At 63.0% G+C, this 19,425-nt stretch overlaps 3 protein-coding genes across 3 annotated transcripts; 1 reads left to right on the forward strand and 2 right to left on the reverse strand.

Annotated features, from left to right (window-relative positions):
- The first annotated feature begins 168 nt into the window (after positions 1-168).
- Positions 169-2,170, forward strand: EHBP1L1 (EH domain binding protein 1 like 1). The gene is made up of 4 exons (XM_077789636.1): positions 169-332; positions 617-690; positions 1,746-1,860; positions 2,053-2,170. Exons 1-4 carry the CDS (start codon positions 169-171, stop codon positions 2,168-2,170), a joined length of 471 nt encoding a protein of 156 aa, XP_077645762.1.
- Positions 2,171-2,391: 221 nt separating this feature from the next.
- On the reverse strand, positions 2,392-6,368 carry TRPT1 (tRNA phosphotransferase 1). The gene is given in 9 exon segments (XM_077789602.1): positions 2,392-2,521; positions 2,523-2,574; positions 3,208-3,318; positions 3,425-3,481; positions 4,094-4,129; positions 4,132-4,267; positions 4,830-4,987; positions 5,623-5,704; positions 6,279-6,368. Coding segments are annotated over 9 exon segments (759 nt in total). The 5' UTR covers positions 6,336-6,368; the 3' UTR covers positions 2,392-2,451.
- A 207-nt stretch (positions 6,369-6,575) lies between these two features.
- LOC110484228 (N-terminal kinase-like protein) lies at positions 6,576-13,325 on the reverse strand. Its single transcript, XM_077789603.1, has 16 exons — positions 13,144-13,325; positions 12,799-12,942; positions 12,478-12,600; positions 11,989-12,203; positions 11,800-11,890; positions 11,461-11,616; positions 10,891-11,049; positions 10,513-10,620; positions 10,163-10,276; positions 9,882-10,037; positions 9,166-9,354; positions 8,609-8,681; positions 8,180-8,365; positions 8,003-8,070; positions 7,742-7,931; positions 6,576-6,799 (listed from the first exon to the last, which is right to left on the reverse strand). Exons 1-16 carry the CDS (start codon positions 13,279-13,281, stop codon positions 6,687-6,689), a joined length of 2,223 nt encoding a protein of 740 aa, XP_077645729.1. The 5' UTR covers positions 13,282-13,325; the 3' UTR covers positions 6,576-6,686.
- Positions 13,326-19,425: the final 6,100 nt, after the last annotated feature.

Here is a 19,425-nt window from a genome sequence, read left to right on the forward strand (position 1 = left end):
CCCCTGATGTCCCCAACGTCCCCGATGTCCCCACTCTCCCCGATGTCCCTGATGTCCCCGATGTCCCCAATATTCCCCGCTGTCCCCAACGTCCCCGATGTCCCCACTCTCCCCGCTGTCCCCAACATCCCGTGTCCCCAATATCCCCCGCTGTCCCCAACGTCCCCGATGTCCCCAGTGTGTCCTGATGTCCCCACTCTCCCCGATGTCCCCAACGTCCCCGTGTCCCCAGGCGCGGACCCGGCCCGCGAGGAGCGGCTGCTCCGGGACTGGTTCTCGCTGGTGCAGCAGCGGAATTTGCTGGTGCGGCGCCAGGACGAGCTGCAGCTGCTGTGAGGGGACAGCGGCGACACCGCGGCGACATCGCCGCCCCCGTGTCCCCTCTCTCTGTCCCCTCCCTGTGTCCCCCCCCGTCCGCGAGGGGACTGCGGGGGGGCTCTGCCAGCCCCGGTGACACCCCTGTCCCCTTGTCCCCCCTGTCCCTCTGTCCCCTTGTCCCTCTGTCCCCTTGTCCCTTTGTCCCTCTGTCCCCTTGTCCCTCTGTCCCCTTGTCCCTTTGTCCCCCTGTCCCTTTGTCCCTCTGTCCCCTTGTCCCTCTGTCCCTCTGTCACCCCAGGGCGCAGGAGCGGGACCTGGAGCGGCGCTTTGAGCTGCTGAGCCGGGAGCTGCGGGGGCTGCTGGGGACGGAGGGTGCGACACGGGGGACATCGGGGGGACACGGGGGACAGAGGGTGTGACACTGGGGACATCATGGGGACAGGAGGACATCGAGGGGACACTGGGGACAGAGGGGACTCTGGGGACATCAGGGGGGACACTGGGGACAGAGGGTGTGACACTGGGGACAGCCGGGACACTGGGGACATCAGGGGGGACATTGGGACATCGAGGGGACACAGGGACATCCAAGGGACACTGGGGACATCCTGGGGACAGGGGGACACTGGAGACAGGAGGACATCGAGGGGACACTGGGGACAGAGGGGACTCTGGGGACATCAGGGGTGACACGGGGGGACACTGGGGTCAGAGGGTGTGACACTGAGGACAGCCGGGACACTGGGGACATTGAGGGGACACTGGGGACAGAGGGTGTGACACTGGGGACATCGGGGGGACATTGGGACATCGAGGTGACACTGGGGACAGAGGGGACTCTGGGGACATCAGGGGGACACTGGGGACACTGGGGTCAGAGGGTGTGACACTGGGGACAGAAGGACATCGAGGGGACAGAGGGGACACTGGGGACATCGGGGGGACACGGGGACATCCAAGGGACACTGGGGACAGAGGGTGTGACACAGGGGACATCGGGGGGACATTGGGACATCGAGGGGACACTGGGGACAGAGGGGACTCTGGGGACATCAGGGGGACACTGGGGACGGAGGATGTGACACTGGGAATGGGGGGGGGACAGTGGGTGACATTGGGGGGACACAGAGACATCGAGGGGACACTGGGGACATTGGGAATGGGGATATTGGGACATCGAGGGGACACTGGGGACATCCAGGGGACACTGGGGACACATCGGGGGGCAGGGGAGGACGAGGGGACATTGGGGACAAAGGGTGGGACGGGGACACGGGGGATGGGGAGGACATGGCGGGTCGGGGGGACATTTGGGGACATTTGGGGACACGGACGGTGCCGGGCACAGAAGGAGCCACCGGGTGGAGGGTGGGGGGGACAAAGGGCTTTGGGGACATTTTGGGGGACATTTGGGGACCCCCCCCCAGAGTGGCAGAAGCCCCCGGCGCAGCGGCAGCGCGAGCAGCTCTTACTGGAGGAACTGGTGGCACTGGTGAACCGGCGGGACCGGCTGGTGCGGGACCGGCACCGCCGCGAGTCCAGGTGGGGACACCGGGGGGACACCGGGGGGACACCGGGACACCGGGGGGACAGCGGGGAGGGGTCCCGGGGGGTCTCAGGGGGTCCCGGGAGGCGTTTCGGGGGTCAGGAGGGACTGCAGGGTTGGCACGGGGAGGTTCGGGGGGGTTTTGGGGTGCATGGGCAGGGGTCGGGGGGATTTTTTGGGGGGTCCAGCCCTGCCCGACGCCCCCCGACCCCCGCAGGGCGCAGGGAGGAGGATGAGGAGCTGCGGCGGAGCCTCGAGCTGCGGCGGCGCCGCTGCGGCCGCAGGGAAACATGTGGGATCTGCTGAGGGACCCCAAAACTCCCCGGGACCCCCAAAACCCTCCCGGGACAAACCCTGGGACCCCCAACCCCCCCCCAGGACCCCCCAGATCCCGGTGGATGCAGCAATAAAAGAGAATTTCTGTGTGAAACCAAATTTGGGGAAACTGGGAGGGACTGGGGGGGGGGGTCCTGGGACCCCCGGGTGTTATTTGGGGAGGGGGGTTTGAGGTCTGACCCCACATGTGATGCTCGTGGTGCTCAGGGGGGCTTTATTGGGGTCTGGGGGCTCAGGGCCCCCCCGAATCTTTATGGGGGGAGAGGTTGGACCCCCAAATCCTTGTGGGGGGGGTTCAGACCCCCCCCCCCATCCTCATTTGGGGGTCTCTCCCCTCTCCTCGTCCCAGGGCCCGTCCAGGGGCAGTTCACACCCTGGGGGGGGGAATAGAGGAGTTGTTGCCATGGCAACAGGACCCCTCCCCAAAATCCTGACCCCCCCCCCCAACTCCCAGCCCCGCACCCCCCAAACCCCGAGTCCACCCCAAACTCCCTCAGCCCCCCCCAGGTTTGGGGTCCCCCTCAAATCCTCGAGTCCCCCCCACCCCCCTCAACCCCCCCACAATAATTTTGGGGTCCCTCCCAAACTCCTGAACCTCCCCAGACTTCCAATTTCGGGGATTCCTCCCCAAATTCCTGAATAATCCCCCAAAACTCTTTGACCCCCCCCCCCAAATTTCAAGGCTCCTCCCAAACCCCCTAAACAACTGCTCCACCCCCCCCAGTTCATGAATCCCCCCAGTTTTGGGGTCCCCCTCAAATCCTCGAGCCCCTCCCACCCCCCTCAACCCCCCCCCAATAATTTTGGGGTCCCTCCCAAACTCCTGGACCACCCCAGAGACCCCCCCCCCCAAATTTCAAGGCTCCTCCCAAAGCCCCTAAACAACTGCTCCAGCCCCCCAGTTTTGGGGTCCCCCGCCCAGTTTTGGGGTCTCCCACCCCCAGTTTTGGGGTCCCCCGCCCAGTTTTGGGGTCTCCCACCCCCAGTTTTGGGGTCCCCCCGCTCACGGCGCGGCCGCAGCTGCAGCACCCGCAGGAAATATTTGGGGGGGACGCGGCCCTGGGCGTCCCCCGGCGTCAGGATCACCCCGTTGGCCGAGCGGAAAAAGGGGATCCCGTCTGGGGGGAGGGCTGGGGGGTCACACGGGCATCGGGGGGGACCCCCGAACAGCGGGGACCCCCCCAAACATCGGGGAACCCCCCAAAATCGGGACCCCCCCCTCACCCGCCAGCGCTCGGGGGCCGTCGATGATGATGGCGATCTCCGAGTCCGACCTCATCCCTGCGGGGAGGGGGATTTTGGGGGGTCCTGGGGGATTTTGGGGAGTCCCGAGGGGTTTTGGGAGGGTCTGGGGGGCTGCAGGAGGGAGGCTGGGGGGGCCTCGAGGAGGATTTGAGGTGTTTGAGGGGTCCTAGAAAGGGATTTGGGGGGCTGGGAGGATTTGGGGGTGCCAAAAGGGTCCCTGAGCTTTGGGGGGGTCACTGGGGGGGTTTAGGGGGGTCCCTGCTGAGTCTGGGGAGTTTTTGGGGGTGCCCCGGGTTGGTTTTGGGGAGGGGTCACACCCCACCAGGTGAGAGTGGGGTGTCTGTGGGGTTTTGGGGTGTCCGGGGGGGTTCTGGGTGCTCGGGGGGTTTTTGGGGTGTCCTGGGTGGGTTTTTTTGTCTCCCGGGTGGGTTTTTGGGTGTCCCAGGTGGGATTTTGGGGTGTCCCGGGTGGGTTTTTTGGGTCTCCCGGGGGGGTTTTTGGGGTCTCCCAGGTGGGATTTTGGGGTGTCCCGAGTGGGTTTTTTTGGGGTGTCCCGGGTGGGATTTTGAGGTCTCCCGGGCGGGTTTTTTTGGGTCTCCCGGGTGGGATTTTGGGGTCTCCAGGTGGGATTTTTTTGGGGTCACTCACCGCTGCGCAGGCCGGGGTCCCCCGGCAGCCCCCCGCCAGGTGCAGGTGCTGGCGGCCCATGGGGCGCAGCCCCCCCGCCCGGATCGCGCCCCACAGGCGGCGCCGGGTGCCGTGGGCGAGGGTGGGGGGCAGCGCCCCGGGGCTGCGCAGGGGGGTCAGCTCCAGCTCGGGCACCTGCGACCCCCGGACACAGCCCCTGCAGCAGCCGCCACCCCCAAAACCCCAGCCCGGACCCCGAAATCCCAGCCCGGACCCCGAAAGCGCAGCCCAAAGCCCCAGAATCCCAGCCCGGACCCCAAAATCCCAGCCCGGCCCCCCAAAACCCCAGCCCGGACCCCAAAATCCCACCCCGGACCCCCAGAATCTGCTCCTGGATCTCCAAAATCCCAGCCCGGACCCCAAAATCCCAGCCCGGACCCCCAAAATCCCAGCCCGGACCCCCAGAATCCCAGCCCGGACCCCCAGAATCCCAGCTTGGACCCCCAGAATCTGCTCCTGGATCTCTAAAATCCCACTCCGGACCCCCAGAATCCCCCCAGACCCTGGGGACCTCCCCAAACTCCTCCCCAAACCCCTCGAGGATCCCCCCAAACCCCTCAGGGACCCCCCAAACTCCTCTAGGACCCCCAAAACTCCTCGGAGATCCTCCCAAACCCCTCTGGGATGCCCCCAAACCCCTCAGGGACCCCCCCAAACCCCTCAGGGACCCCCCAGACCCCCCCGGGACCCCCCTCACCGGCAGGGAGTGGCCCTGGTTGGCTCTGACCCTCAGGGGGTCCGGCCGGAGGGCGAAGCGACCCTTGGGGTCAGCGGCGACCACCCGGCGCACGTCCCCCTCCGAGACCCCCGCGAAGCGCCGCAGCCGCAGCAGAGCCCCCACCTCGACAAAACCGTCTGCCCCCCAAAAAAAAACCCCCCAGACCCCCGTCAGCACCTCCGGGGGGTCCCGGGGGACCTTTTGGGGGTCCCAAAAGACATTTGGAGGCGTCCCAAAAGGTATTTGGGGCGTCCCAGGGGACACTCTGGGGGTACCAAAAGACATCTGGGAGACTTTAGGAGGTCCCAAAAAGTATTTGGGGTGTCCCAGGGGTCCCAAAAGGTATTTGGGATGTCCCAAGGAACATTTTGGGGATCCCAAAAGGCATTTAGGGAAGTCTGAGGGGTCCCAAAAGGTATTTGAGGTGTGCCAGGAGACATTTCGGGGGTCCCAAAAGATATCTGGGGGATGCTGGGGGGGATTTCTGGGTGGATTTTGGAGAGAAATTTTCGGGTGGGTTTGGGGGGGAATTTTGGTTGATTTTGGGGTGGGTTTAGGGGGAGATTTGGGGTGGGTTTTGCGGGGATTTTGGGGAGGATTTTGTGGGGGGTTATCGGGGATTTGGGGACTTTTTGGAGGGAGTTGGGGGGGTTTGGGGGCAGGTTTTGTGGGGATTTGGGGTGGGTTTTGAGGGAATCTTGTGTGATTTTGGGATGGGTTTGGGAGGGATTTGGGGTGGGTTTTGGGGGGGGTTTTTGGGGGTCTCACGCACCCGGGCCCATGGGCAGCCCCTCGGCCACGGCCCCGTGGCGCAGAACGTAGCTCAGAGCCTTGGAGAGCCGCACCCCGGGGTCCTGGAGGGCCCAAGGGTGACCCCAAACCCCCCTGGAAGACCCCAACCCCCCCAGGTGACCCCAAACCCCCCCCCGGGCACCACCCACAGCCCCCTACCCCCACAGGCAACCCCCAATCTTAGCCCCCCTCCCCAAATTAAGCTCCAATTGCCCCCCCCTTCAGCACCCCCCCAATACCTGGACCCCCCAAAGCCCCCCCAGCCCATTTCTGTGCCCTCCACCTGTCCCCCCCCCCAACTTTGATGTCCCCCCTTTGTGTCCCCCCCATCCCTGGGGTCCCCCCCTTGGGCCCCCCCCTCCCGCTCGATGTCCTTGTCCTCTCCCCTCCCGGAATTCGTGTCCCCCCCGAATTTTTGGGGTTCTTCCCCCCCTCCCCCTCCCATGCCCGCCCCCCTTTTTGGGGTATCCCCCCCCGACTTGGGGTGTCCCCACGATCTCAGCCGTCCTTGCCACCCCTCCCCCAAGTACCCCCCTATCCCCGCCTCCCCCCACCGCGTCCCCACCCAAACCTGGGCTCCCCCCCACCCCGATTTTGGGGTCTCCCCCACCCCAATTTTGGGGTCTCCCCCACCACCTCCTCCTTCCGCCGCCGCCGCCGCTGGGCGGCGCCCGCGCCCTCCCCGCCGGCCATGCCGGGACACGTGACCCCGCGCGCCGCGTGACCCCGCCCCGCCGCGTGACCCCGCCCCGCCGCGTGACCCCGCCCCGCCGCGTGACCCCGCCCCGCCGCGTGACCCCGCCCCGCCGCGTGACCCCGCCCCGCCGCGTGACCCCGCCCCGCCGCGTGACCCCGCCCCGCCGCGTGACCCCGCCCCGCGCCCGCCCGGTCACGTGTCCCCCTCACGGCTCCCGCCGCCGCCTCACGGCGCCCTCGCGGCTCTGCGGGTTTTTATTAGCGATCCCCTCGGCACAAAACAACACCAACCACCACCGGGGTTTCACCAGCCCCGATTCCCCTCCTCCCGGAGCCCCTCCCCGGCCCTCAGTCGAGTTTCCGCGCCCCCAGTTTCTGGGGGCCCCGGGGAGCCGCCCGGCGCTTGGCCTCGAGCTGGCGGCGCCGCTGCTGCTCCCGCTGCCGCCGGCCCGGGGGCGGCCCTGAGGGGACAGCGGGGTCACCGGGGGAATGGGGAAAATGGGGGACAGGGGGGGAAAATGGGGGAAATGGGGAAAATGGGGGAACAGGGGGGTCACCGGGGGAATGGGGAAAATGGGGGACAGGGGGGGAAAATGGGGGAAATGGGGAAAATGGGGGACAGGGGGGAAAATGGGGAAAATGGGGGACAGGGGGGAAAATGGGGAGACAAAATGGGGAAAATGGGGGTTCAGGGGGGGACGGGGGAAAAATGGGGGGGGGACAGGGGGGAACGGAGGGGATGGGGAAATGGGGGTCAGGGAAAATGGGGGTCAGGGGGATCAGAGGGAGATAAAATGGGGGTCACGGGGGCACAGGGGGGAACGGGGGTGATGGGGAAATGGGGGTCGGGGGAGTCAGAGGGGGGACAGGGAAAATGGGGGTCGGGGGAGGGACAGGGGGAATGGGGGGGGAGACACGAGAGGGCGGTTTCGGGGGGATGAGGCCCTGGGGGGTCTCAGGGAGGGGGGAATGGGGGTTCAGGGGGGTGGATGGAGGATGGAGGGGTCTGGGGGTTCAGGGGTGTTGGGGGATCACTGGGGAGGGGGGGGTCTGGGGTCCCAAGGATATTGAGGAGGGGTCCCAGGAGACTGGGGGAGTCCCTCAGGGGCATTGAGGGGGGTCCTGGGTGGGGAGGGATCCCAAGTTTATTGGGGGGTGGGGGGAGGAACCCCAGGCAGGCCTTGGTGGGGAGGGGGGGGGCTTGGGGGGTCCCAGGATGGGTCTGGGGGTGTCCCAGGGAGAGTCTGGGGTCCAGAGGGGTCTAGGTGATCCCGGGGGGCGTCTGGGGGTGTCCTAGGGGGGTTCTGGATGGGTCTGGGGATGTCTGGGTGGTCTGGGGTAGGTCTGGGGGGTCCCGAGGGTGTCGTGGGTGGGTCTGGGGGTGTTTTGGGGGGGGGTCTCACCGTGCTGGCTGGGCAGCGCCTCCCAGGCGTCCTCAGTGCCCCACTCGCCCCCCACCCCCCAGCCCCCCTCGTCACCCCCCCCGGCTGGGGGAGGGGCGCTGGGGGGGGGCTCTGTGGGGCTGGGGGGCTCCGGGGGGGTCCCCATTTCCTCGGGGCTGCCGGCGGGGGGGCTCCGGGGCAGCTCCATGTCCTGGGGAGGGGACACACAGGTGAGGGGATGGGGAGGGGGTCCCACTGTGCCCCCCCCTCCCCAAAACTCACCTCCAGACTCCCCCAGTCCTCATCCCACCCATCGGCGTCCTCCGGGGGGGGCTCCTCACCGGGGGGCTCTGGGGGGGCACAATGAGGTTTGGGGGGGGGGGGGTCCCCAAGGCTTGGGGGCTGGGGGGGGTCAGGAATTTGGGGTGGGGGGGTTTTGAAGGGGGAAGGGTCACTCACCTTTTGGGGGGGCCGTGGGGTTTTCAGCCGGGGGTCCCTGCGTGGGGGGGGGCTGTGCGGGGGCCGCCCCCCCCTCGCCGCCCATCAGCCGCGCCGTCAGGGAGGTGACACCGGTGACAGCCCAGGACACGGCCGCCCCCAGCCCCCCCGCGCCCCCCCCCGGCACGGCGGCGGCGCTGGGGGCGTCTGGGGACGGGGGAGGGGGTCACGGGGGGGGGACACCCCCAAAGCCCCCCCGTGTCCCCCCTGAGTCGCGATGTCACCCCCTGTCCCCCCACCCCAATTCCCTCCCTTCCCCGCAGATAATTTCTCCCCCTCCTCCCAATTTTTGACCCCCTCCTCTCAATTTTTGGCCCCCTCACCCCAGTTTTGCCCCACCCCAATTTTTGGCCCCTTCCCCCCAATTTTTGCCCCCCCCGCAGGTCTCACCCCCCTCCTGCTCCCCGCCGGCCTCAGCCGCTGCCTCCAGCTGCTCCAGGAAGCTCCGAATGGCCCGGAACGCCTGAGAGGGACCCCAACAGTGAGAGACCCCCCGGGACCCCCACCCCTCCATAGCCCACCCCCAACTATTCTGGGACCCTCCCCATGCACACTGACCCCCCCAATTTCACCAAGACCCCCCACTGTGGGACCCCCCCCCCGCAGCACCCTGAGCCCCCCAACAATTGCTCTGGGACCCTCCCCAGCACCCCCTGCTCTGAAAGACCCCCCCACTCAGTGGGACCCCCCCAATTTTGAGACACCCCCCATTTCATCAGGACCCACAGCACCCAGACCCTCTCCCCAATTCCTCTGGGTCCCTCCCTCCCCTCGGAACCCCCTCCCCAGTTTCTCTTTGTGTCTCCCACCACCCCAAAACCAAAACCCCCTCCCCAATTCCTTTTGGTCCCTCCCACCCCCAAAAACCCCCTCCCCAACTCCTCTGGGTCCCTCCCGCAGCACCCAGACCCCTCCCCAAATTCCTGCAGCCCCCTCCCCGCCCTGACCTGCTGCCGGACGCCGGGGTGGGGGTCCACGGTGAGGGCGCAGAGGGGGGGCAGCACCCGCCCGGCCACCTCGGGGGGCGAGTAGCAGCCGTGGGTGGCCGCGAAGGCGGCGACGGCCGCGGCCCGGGCCGGGGGAAACGGGTCCCGGGTGGCCCTGGCCAGGGCGGGGGCCAGGACCCGCCGGCGGGTCTGGGGGGACAGGACAGTGAGGGGGGACGGGGACAGTGAGGGGGGACAGGACAGGGAGGGGGGACAGGGACAGTGAGGGGGGACAGGACAGGGAGGGGGGACAGGGACAGTGAGGGGGGAAGAGGACAGGGAGGGGGAACAGGACAGTGAGGGGTGACAGGGACAGTGAGGGGGGACAGGGACAGGGAGGGGGGACGGGGGACAGGGAGGGGGGACAGAGACAGTGAGGGGGAACGGGGGACACCGTGTGGGGACAGGGGAGACAAAGTGAGGAGAGGGGAAAGGGGTTCCGGATGGCCCAAGCCAGGGTGGGGGGTCTGGGGGGGGGGAGGTCACAGGTACTGGGCCGGTGTAGGGGGGGTTCAGGGGGTCTCCGAGCTCACCTGGGGGGGCAGGTGGGGGGCCACGCACAACAAGGGGGTTTTGGGGGGGGTTCAGGGGGTCTCTGAGCTCACCTGGGGGGTCAGGTGGGGGGCCACGCACAACAAGGGGTTATGAGGGGGTTATGGGGGGGTCTCTGAACTCACCTGGGGGGGCAGGTGGGGGGCCAGGCGCCCCAGGCACAGCGTGGCGTTGCAGCGCAGGGGTCCCAGCGCGTCCCCCCCCTGCACCCTCAGCAGCAGCCGGGGCAGCTCCCCCCCCCTGCGCCCCTCCCCCAGCTTGGGTGCCAGCAGCACCATGGACTGGAGGGGGGGAACACACAGGGAGGGGTCAGGGGGCACCCCCAGATGGGATTTTGGGGGCATCCAGCCCATTTGGGGGTGCGCAGCTGGTTGGGGGCGGGTCCCGGGTGGTTTTGGGGGCCCACCTTGACCGTCTGCTCGCGGATGGCTGGGTTGGAGTCTAGGAAGCCGTGGGCGACGTGGGGGAAAATTTGGGAGTCCACCGTGGAGTCAGGCAGGAACTCGATGAACTCCTCGAGCTGGGGGGGCGTGAGACCCCTGAACACCCCCAGGGACCCCCAAAAACCACAGATCGCCCCCCATAGACCCCCCCCCAGGCCTCCTCTGAACTCATAGACCCCTCCTAGTGACCCCCTAAACCCCATGGATAACCCCACCATCTCTCCCAGTCCTTCCCACTGCCTCCCAATCCCTTCCCAGTCCCATCCCAGTGCTCCCAGTCCCATCCCAGCCCCCTCCCAGTGCTCCCAGTCACCAGCTGCAGCAGGCGCAGGCGCAGGCCCCGCTCAGGGGACGAGAAGAGCCGGACGAGGACGGGGACAATTCGCTCCTGGTACTCGGGGGGGTCCAGCACCTTCGCCACCTGGGGGAGCGGGGGGAGACCAGGGGGCTATGGGGGTTACTGGGGGGATTTTGGGGGCCAGGGAGGTTTTAGGGGGGATTTTGGGGGTCAGGGAGATTTTGGGGGGGATTTTGGGGGTCAGGGAGGTTTTGGGGGGTATTTTGGGGGTCAGGGAGGTTTGGGGGGGGTATTTTGGGGGGGGTCTCACCTGCAGCAGCGGGAGCAGGGAGGTTGTGGGTGGGATTTTGGGGGTCAGGGAGGTTTTGGGGGGTATTTTGGGGGGGGTCTCACCTGCAGCAGCGGGGGCAGGGCGCTGGCGTCGGCGCTGCCCAGCTCCAGGGCCTCGAGCAGCCTCGGGAGCAGCTTGTGCCTGCGGAAGGGCCCCGGGAGGGACTCCAGGAGAGGGGGCAGCTCCTGCAGGAACGTCCGGCGCTCCGAGGGGTCCCGGACCTGCCGGGGGTCGGGGGGGACATCAGGGGATGGGGAGGATGATGGGGATGAAGGTGAGGAAGAGAATGAAGGAATAGGAGTGAAAACAATGATGATGGTGAGGATGATGAGGGGACAGGGATGGGAACGAGATGAGGATGGAAGAGCAGGGATGAAGGAACAGGAATGAAAATGAGACAAAAGGAACATAAATGAACACGGGAATGGGACAAGCATGAGGATTGAGGGACGATCAGGAGACAGCGATGGGGATGAGGATGATGATGGGGATGAGGAACAACAACAAGCACAAAGATGAGGAGACAGGGATGGGAATGAGAATAAAACAGGAATGAACGCGAGGATGAGGATGAGGTGTTCTGAATGAAAAATAACAGAGGGAACAGGGACGAGGCGAGGCTGAAGCCAGACCTGGAAGTGCTCGAGGAAGAGCCCGGTGCGCACCAGGGCGCAGGCCAGGAAGGCTCCAGGGCGCTGCAGCCGCTCCAGGAGCGGCCCCGGGCCCGGCCGGGCCCCCGGATCCGCCGCCACCAGCTCCGAGAAGGGCGGGATGAGCCCGGGGGGCAGCTGGGGGACAGGGGGGACACAGGGTCAGGGGCACCCCAGGGGCTGGGGGGACAGGGGGACCCCCGAGCCTGGGGGGGGATCTGGGGGGTGAGCAGAAATCTGGGGATCCAAGTCTGGGGGGAGTCAAACTGGGGGATCCCGGGTGTTCAGGGGGTCCCCAGGATTTTGGGGGGGGTCCCTGACCTTGCCGAAGCTGCGCAGAGCCCCCGGCCGGGGGAGGGGTCCATTGAAGACCTCCCAGATGAGGCAGCCCAGGCGCCACATGTCCCCTGCCCTGGGGGGGGCCGTGACAGTGGGGAGGGGGCACAGGAGACCCCCGTGGTCCCCTGAACCCCCCCCCACCCCCTTTTTCAGGTGCCCTCCCCAACTCACCAGGGGTCCCCCTGGCCTCGGGAGGGGTTACTGAGCTCGGGGGGGTCCTGTGGCCGAGGGGGGTCGCTGGGGGGGCGTGTGGGGGTCCCCTCGCTGGTGGCCGCCACCCGCTCCAGCCCCCCCAGCTTCCACTCGCCGCCGGGGTCCACGAAGACGGCGTCGAGCCCCAGCGCGTGGTGAACGAGCCCCGAGGCCCCCAGGAACGCCAGCGCCGTCTGGGGGGGCAAAAACCCCCCGATAGCCAAAAACCTCTCAGAAACCCCCCCTGGATCCCAGAACCCCCCCAGATCCTGGAGACCCCCCCCCCAAGACCCTGGAGATCCCTCCACCCAAGACCCTGGGGATCCCCCCCACCCAAGACCCTGGGGATCCCCCCCACCCAAGACCCTGGGGATCCCTCCACCCAAGACCCTGGGGATCCCCCCCACTCTCCGGATCTTGGGGTCCCCCCAATGGTCTCAGGTCTCCCCTCAGGGATCCCCCCCTCACCAGCAGCCGCTGCAGCCCCCAGGCCACCTCCTGCTCGCCCGCGTCCCCGCTCGGGGGGTGCAGCCGCAGGTGCCGCCGCAGGGGGGTCACGGCCTCGGTCACCAGGTACAGGCACTGCTCCGTCTGGGGGGACACTCGGGGTCACCCCCGTGTCCCCCCATTGTGTCCCTCCTTCATCCCCTCGCTGTCACCACCGGCCCTGTCCCCCCAGTGTCCCCCTGTCCCAGCATGACTGCCCGCTCCCCCTGTCACCATTGTCCCCATGTCCCCCCAGCCACCCCCATGTCCCCGCTGTCCCCCCGCTGTCCCCGCTGCCGTCACCTCCAGGCTGTCCAGGTAGCCCAGGATGTTGGGGTGCCGGAGGCTGCGGAGCCGCTTCAGCCCCGCCCGGGCCAGGCCGGTGGCACCGGGGTCGCCCCCCGGGGCCAGGCTGTGAGCGAACACCGACACCGGAGCGCCATCGGCCTGGGGACACGGGGACGGCGGTGACACGGGGCTGGGGCCAGCGGGGCGGGGGGCAGGAGACAGCCGGGCCGGGGGGATGAGGGCTGGGGACACCGAGGGGACACCGGGGGGGACTCGGGGCAGGGATGGCGGGGCCGTGGCCATGCAGGGTGCGGGGACGGGGACACCGAGGGGACACGGACCCCCCCCCCCCCCCCGCACCTTGCGGCGGCCCCGCAGCAGCCGCCAGAGCGGGGCCGGCGCCGCGGGGTCCGGCTGCGGCTCCGCGTCGGGCTCCGCGTCGGGCGGGCCCAGCTCGAAGGGGAAGTCCCGCACCGGGTCCCGGGAGAAGAGCCACATGGCGGGGCCGCGGCTCCCCGGGGCTCCCGGCGGCTCCCGGGGCCGCAGCGGGCCCGGAGGAAGCGGCGGCGGCGCCGGGCGGGAGGATCCGGTGACGGGCCGGGGGGGCGGGGCCCCGGCGAGCCAATGAGGGGCGAAGGGTGGGGCCTGGGGGAGCCAATGAGAGCGCGGGGGTGGGGAATGGGAGGAGCGAAGGGCGGGACTCGGGAGAGCCAATAAGGGACAGGGGAGGGGCCTGAAAGAACCAATGAGCGGCCAGCAATGAGGAAGGGGCGGGGCTAGAAAGGGGGCGAGGCCAAACCCGCCGGGACGGGGCGGGGCTTGTACAGGACACGCGGCAGGAAGCGGCGGTGACGTCACCAAGCGGGCCCAGCCCGCGCTGCGATGACGTCAGAGGGAGCAGCCAGTGACGTCATATGCACCAAGGGCACCCCCCCCCCAGCCCCAATGACGACACAGGCGCGGTCGGGGCTCTGCCGTTTATTGGTCACTGGGGGTCCCTGTCGCGACAGGGGGGGCTCACAGCGATGCGGCGCCCACTCGTGGTCCCGCTCCTGTCGCGATACAGGGGCACTGTCGCGACAGGAGCGTCCATCTTCATCTTCATCCAGGGTCCTGCCAGGATCGGAGCCCTTGCAGAGCGTGGACAGACGTTCTTGTCGCGATAGACCATCCCTGTCGTGACACGGGGCACCCCCATCCTGGTACTGTGGGTCACCCGGTGTGGGGCTCTGGGACAATGGGGGGGGTCCCTGTCACGACATGTGGGGCCCTATTACCAAAAGGGGTCCCTGTCACAACATGGAATCGCCCCCGCCCTCGTACCATGGGTCCCCCAAAACCATGTGAACACGTGGGGGGATTCCTGTCGTGATAATGGGTCCTTATCACAATACGGGGGCTCCTATCGCGATATGAGGTCCCTGTCGGGATACAGGGGTCTCCCTTTCCTCTGGATTTCCAGATCCCCAAGTCAAGGAGGAGAAACGGGGGGGGTTCTCCACCACAACATGGGGCTCCCTGTCGTGATATGGGGGGTCTGTGTCGGGACAGGACCCCAGGCCAGCAGCAGCGGCGCCGCGGGGAGTCGAACCCCGCCCCGGGGGGTCCCGGGGGTGCCACCACCGGCGCCTTTTGCTTTTTTTTCGGCCTTTTTGGGTCCAGAGGAGAAAAAGCAAAACCTGAGAAAACGGGGTAAAGTTTTCTCAGGAAAAGAAAAAACCTCCCGAAACGGGGAAAAAAAAAAAGCAAAAAAAACCTCCCCAAAACGGGTCCGGCCCCGCCCCAAGCGACTTGGGGCAAAATGTGGGGAATTTGGGGCCGGAGCGCACCCGAAAACGGGCGGTTTGGGGGGTTTGGGACCCACCACGCGCCCCCGGCGCAATTTGGGCGGAGAAACGGGAATTTTGGGTCCGAGTCACGGCCCAGGCGCAAAACAAGACTCAGAAACGGATTTGGGGTCACGGGCGCGTCCCGGTCGCAAAACGGGGCCGGGAGGAGGAAATGAGGGCGCAAAATGGGCTCAGACCGGCGGATTTGGGGTTAATCCCGCGCCCCCGGAGCACAGCGAGGTCCGAAAGGAGGATTTGGGGTCGGCCGCGCGCCCCCGGCACGGGATCGGCTCCGAAACGGGGTTTGGGGTCCATCGCGCGCCCCCCTCGCGGCTCGGGCCGAGAACGGGCGATTTTGGGGCTCGGCGCGTCCCGGGGCCCCGCCGGTACTTACTCTGCTGGCTCACCTGTCTTATTTTGGGGGGAATTTCTAGTTTTTTAAGCCTTTTTGGTTTTTTTTTTTTGGAGCAAATTGTCCATTTTGGGGCGAATCAAGGCGGTTTTGGCACTGTCACTGTGGGGAGGGGAGAGAGACAACAGCCAGCCCCCCATCCCGCACACCTGGCTCCTCCATCCCTTTGCTTTGGGGGAAAATCCGGGGGAAACGGTACAAAAGCTCCTCCCCCTCCCCAGGCACCAGGCGAAAGCGCTGACTAAGCACTTTTTTGGGGTGGAAAACACCCTTTTTTTTGTTTCAATTCCCAGCTTGGGGGCGGGCCCAACGAGCAGCGCATTCTGAAGCAATTTTAGCAATTTTTAGGGTTTTTTTAAGTGGGTGGGGGGGAAAGCAGCCAAACCCAAAGCTCCCCCTCCCCTTCCATCCCTGGAGTGGCCCATTTTGGGGTGAAAGCGGCACAAATACCAATTTCTGGCTCCCTACTGTTCCTGCAGACCCTGATTTGGGGGTTTTTTTGCCCCAGTCTGGCTCTTGGAGGCTCCTCTGGCGGGGGCAGGGCCGGCGGGGCTGCAAAAAACACCCACGAGACCCCCCCACACACACACACCCTGTCAGCACAACTGATTCTGGGGGGAAAAGCGGCCGAATCGGTCAAACCGCCCGCGGGTCGCGCTTTTCCGCCGGTTTTGGGGGGATTTGGGGTCGGGAGGTGCCCGCATGCCACGTCCGGGGGGGTCCCCGCGCTCCCCCCGCCCCAAACCGGCCGAAATCGCCCCAAATCTGCCGCCCTCCCCCCCCCACCCCGCGCGGGTCCCGGGGGGGGGCTCAGGGTGGGGGGGGGGCGCACCCGGTACCTGCCACCGCCGATTTGGGGGGTTTTGCCTCAAATTCGAGGCTCCCGCCCCTTGCTCGCTCCTACACTTACTCGTTTTGGGGACAAAAGTCTAAATTTAAGCATTCCTGCTGCTGGTTTCGGGAGAAAAAAACCTGGAAACATGATTATTGTCCCCTCCCCCCACGCCTGCTCCAGCCCCTCCCTCCACGGGGTTTTGGGGTGGGGGTTTACGGTTTTTTTTTCTTTCCTAAGGAAAGCTCCTGGAGCCAAATTCCTGCTCTTCCAGCTTCACTTTGGGGCAAAAAAAGCTTCTTTTTGCTGCTGCTGCTGCCTCCTCTCACTTGCGGCTGCGGAAAGGGCGGAAAACACCCCAAAACCGCCCCCTACCCACCAAAAACCGACCTCCCCAAAAAATGAAAAGAAAGAAAATCGACTCTTACTTCTCTGCATTCCCCAGCTCTGGGGGTTTTCTCCTCAAATCCCTGCCGGAATCTCCTGAGCGCGTTTTGAGTGCAGACTGGCCTTTTTTGGTTAAATCCTCTCTTTTTTTTTCCCTTTCCTCGGCTTTTTCTCACCGTTTTGGGTTTTTTTTTTTTGGCCTTTTTTCCCTGCGTTTTGCTGCTTCCCTGAAGGGGAAAAACACTCGAGACACCCCCTCCCCCTTTCCCCACCCCCCACCCCAAAAAAATACAAAACATTTCTTTGAGCATTTCTCTCCCTTTTTTTTTTGATCACCGGCCCCTCCCGCGCGACGCCTTTGGGTTAAAAACAAAAGATTTTGGACACTTACTGAGCGGCGCCGGCGGGAGCGGCGGAGCCGGAGGGCGCTGGAGGAATTTGGGGGGTTTTCCCCATTTTTGGGGAGTTTAATAGAAAGAGGGAAGGGGAAGGGGCGACGGCGGCGGCGCCTGAAACGACAGAACCCCAAAACCCCCCAAATCCCCCCAAAATTCCCAAACCCCCGGGGGGGTGGGGCCTCACCCGGCCGCTGCCTCCGGCTCCATTTGGGGCATTTTCCTCAAATTCCTCAATTTTCCTGGCTCCGGGACCCAAATCGGGATTTTTCTTCCTTTTTCTCCCTTTATCCTTCTTTTTTTCATTAATTTTCGCTTCTATTTTCTCCTCTAAATCCTCTTTGATTTTCTCTCATTTTTCCTCTCTTCTATTCTCTTCTATTTTCTCTCTTCTGCTTTTTCCCTGTTTTCTTTCACTTCCATCTTCTCAAGTTTTCAGCACTTGGGTCTTTTTTTTTCTATAATTTTCTATTTTCTTTTTTCTAGTTTCATTTTTCCCAATTGCAATTTTTCTATTTATTTACAGTCTATTTTCATTTTTTCTATTATTTTTCTAGATTCTTCTATTTTCTATTTGTTCGATTTTCTTTTTTTCTAATTTCTTCTATTTTCTCAAATTTTCTAGTTTTCCTAGTTTCTTCTATTCTCCAACTTTCTTCTCTTTTTTCTATTTTCTATTTTTCCATTTTTTCTATGCTTTTTCAGTTTTCGCTTTTCCAATTTCTATTTTTTCAATTTCGTTTTCTTTTTTCTATTTTTTTCTAATTTTTTTCTGATTTTCTTCTATTTTCTTTTTTGTTTTGTTCTATTTTCTGTCTTTCTCTCCTTTTTTCCTCTCTTCTCTCTGCTCCTCCCCTGCCCAACTGCCGCCATTTTACCAAAAAGTCCTTTTTTCCCCCCAGATGGGGCCACTGCGAAGAAAAACTTTCCTTTCCCTGCCGATTCCATCTTCACTCTTCAGTTTTCCTGCTCTTCCCTCAAAATTGGCTCCTCTCAATCCATCCTGCGTCTGAAAATGCCGCATTTCACCCCAAACCGGCCGCCCCCGCCTGCGCTGCCCGGCCCGGCCCCACGTGGGGACTAAATTCCATTATTTTAAGCTTTAAGAGCTTTTTCTTATTAAAAAAATAATAAATTTAGGAGCTTTTTTAGCAGAAAACAGCGTATCGAGCGCTTTTTCTTTCTTTAAATTAAAGCAACTTAAAAAGCTCTTATTAAAGAAATTAAAACCGCCCCAGCTCGCTCCGGCTTTTTTCAAGTATCATATTAAAATATATTAAGAATTAAAGAGCTGCGAGAGCTGCCTCCTCTCCCAGAAATCTGCTTTGAAAGCAGCGATTTCTTCCAAACCATCATTAGAAGCTTCGGTTTCAATAAAAACCAGCTTTAAGAGCTTTTTGGAAGGGTTTTCATTCTTTTTTTTTTTTTCAGTTAAAATGCCCCAGCTCGCCCCGGCTTTTCCCATTACTGGAATCGCCGCAATTTAAGGATTTTTTTTTTTTTTTTTTAAATTGAAAGCAAGCAGCTTTAAGAGCTCCGTTTTCCTTAAAGGAAACCGCTTTCATCTCTTTTTAAATAAAGATTTAGGAGCCGCTTTTATGGAAAAAAAAAAAAAAAAAGCACTCTTGGGAGCTCTTTCTATAGAAAATATCGCAGCTTTAAGAGCTTTTTGCCGGCAATAAAGCCATTTTTTGAGCTCTGGGTAAGAAATAAAGCCATTTTTTTGAGCTCTGGGTAAGAAATAAAGCCATTTTTTGAGCTCTGGGTAGGAAATAAAGCCAATTTTTGAGCTCTGGGTAAGAAATAAAGACATTTTTCGAGCTCTCGGCAGGAAATAAAGGCTTTTTTCGGAGGTTTTTGGATAAAATCCAGCAGCTCCGGGCCGTGGCGGGGCTGGCTCCGGCCGGGCGCTGCCGGCGCTGCCCCGTCCTTATAAAGGGCCCCGCGGGGGCGACAAAATAGTCCCTAAAATGGCCAAAAAAGGGCAACATCCCCCAAAACCGCCCCCCAAACCCGCCGCCCCCCAGCGTGAAAAAGCCTCTTTTTTCATTATTTCTCATTTTTTACCCTTTTCTTTGATTTTTTCCCCCCCCTCACAAACCGCGTCCCCCCCCCCCCCCCCCCCCCCCAGGCCAGCGCGAAACTGGTTAAATTTAACAGCGATTTTTTTGTTCGCTTTGGCCAATTCTGCCCTAAAAATCTCTCGCTGCGACCTTCCTGGGTGGTTTTAGAGTTGCTTTTATTATTTTTTTTAATGATTATTCATTCATTTTATTCCGGTTTTTGCTTTTGCTGCGTCACGGGGCTGGGCCGCTGCCAAGGAGGCGCCGTGGCTCCTCAAAAGGCTCAAAAAAGGGGAAAAAAAAACAGAATTCTTGAGGGAACACAGACCCCAAACCCCCAATTTCCCCCAATTTTTGTTCACCCCAAAAAGCCCCGAACAACCCTTTTTTTAAACCCTTTTTTCACCCTGATCCAGCACAGTCCTAGCCACCATTTTTATTCCATTTTTACAACAAAAATGCATCAAAATCTCTGCGTTTCACCCCGTTTCAGGCCAGGCCAAGTCATGGAAGTCCTTGTTTTCAATCAGGGGAATAAAACCCACTATTCTGAGGCATTTTAAGGCATTTTTTAGCTGTTTTAAGATGCTTTTTTCAGCATTTTGGAAGCGTTTCCGGGCAGGAAATAACACCCCAAAAGTGCTGGCAGGGAGGGGACAAACCCCCCTTCCCAACCCTTTAATTATGATTCATTAAAGCTGCTCTGGGGCTAATTAAAGTTGCT

This window comes from Lonchura striata, chromosome 36, assembly GCF_046129695.1.
Source record: "Lonchura striata isolate bLonStr1 chromosome 36, bLonStr1.mat, whole genome shotgun sequence".
Lineage (NCBI taxonomy): Eukaryota > Metazoa > Chordata > Aves > Passeriformes > Estrildidae > Lonchura > Lonchura striata.

Coding starts and splice junctions, on each gene's coding strand:
- EHBP1L1 (XM_077789636.1), top strand. CDS start 169: ATGTCCCCAGTGTGTCCTGATGTCCCCACTCTCCCCGATGTCCCCAAC. Junction 333..616: donor CAGGACGAGCTGCAGCTGCT/GTGAGGGGACAG, acceptor CTGTCACCCCAG/GGCGCAGGAGCGGGACCTGG. Junction 691..1,745: donor GGGGCTGCTGGGGACGGAGG/GTGCGACACGGG, acceptor ACCCCCCCCCAG/AGTGGCAGAAGCCCCCGGCG.
- LOC110484228 (XM_077789603.1), bottom strand. CDS start 13,281: ATGTGGCTCTTCTCCCGGGACCCGGTGCGGGACTTCCCCTTCGAGCTG. Junction 10,277..10,512: donor GCCTGCGCCTGCTGCAGCTG/GTGACTGGGAGC, acceptor ACGCCCCCCCAG/CTCGAGGAGTTCATCGAGTT. Junction 8,071..8,179: donor CCCCACGGCCCCCCCAAAAG/GTGAGTGACCCT, acceptor GTGCCCCCCCAG/AGCCCCCCGGTGAGGAGCCC.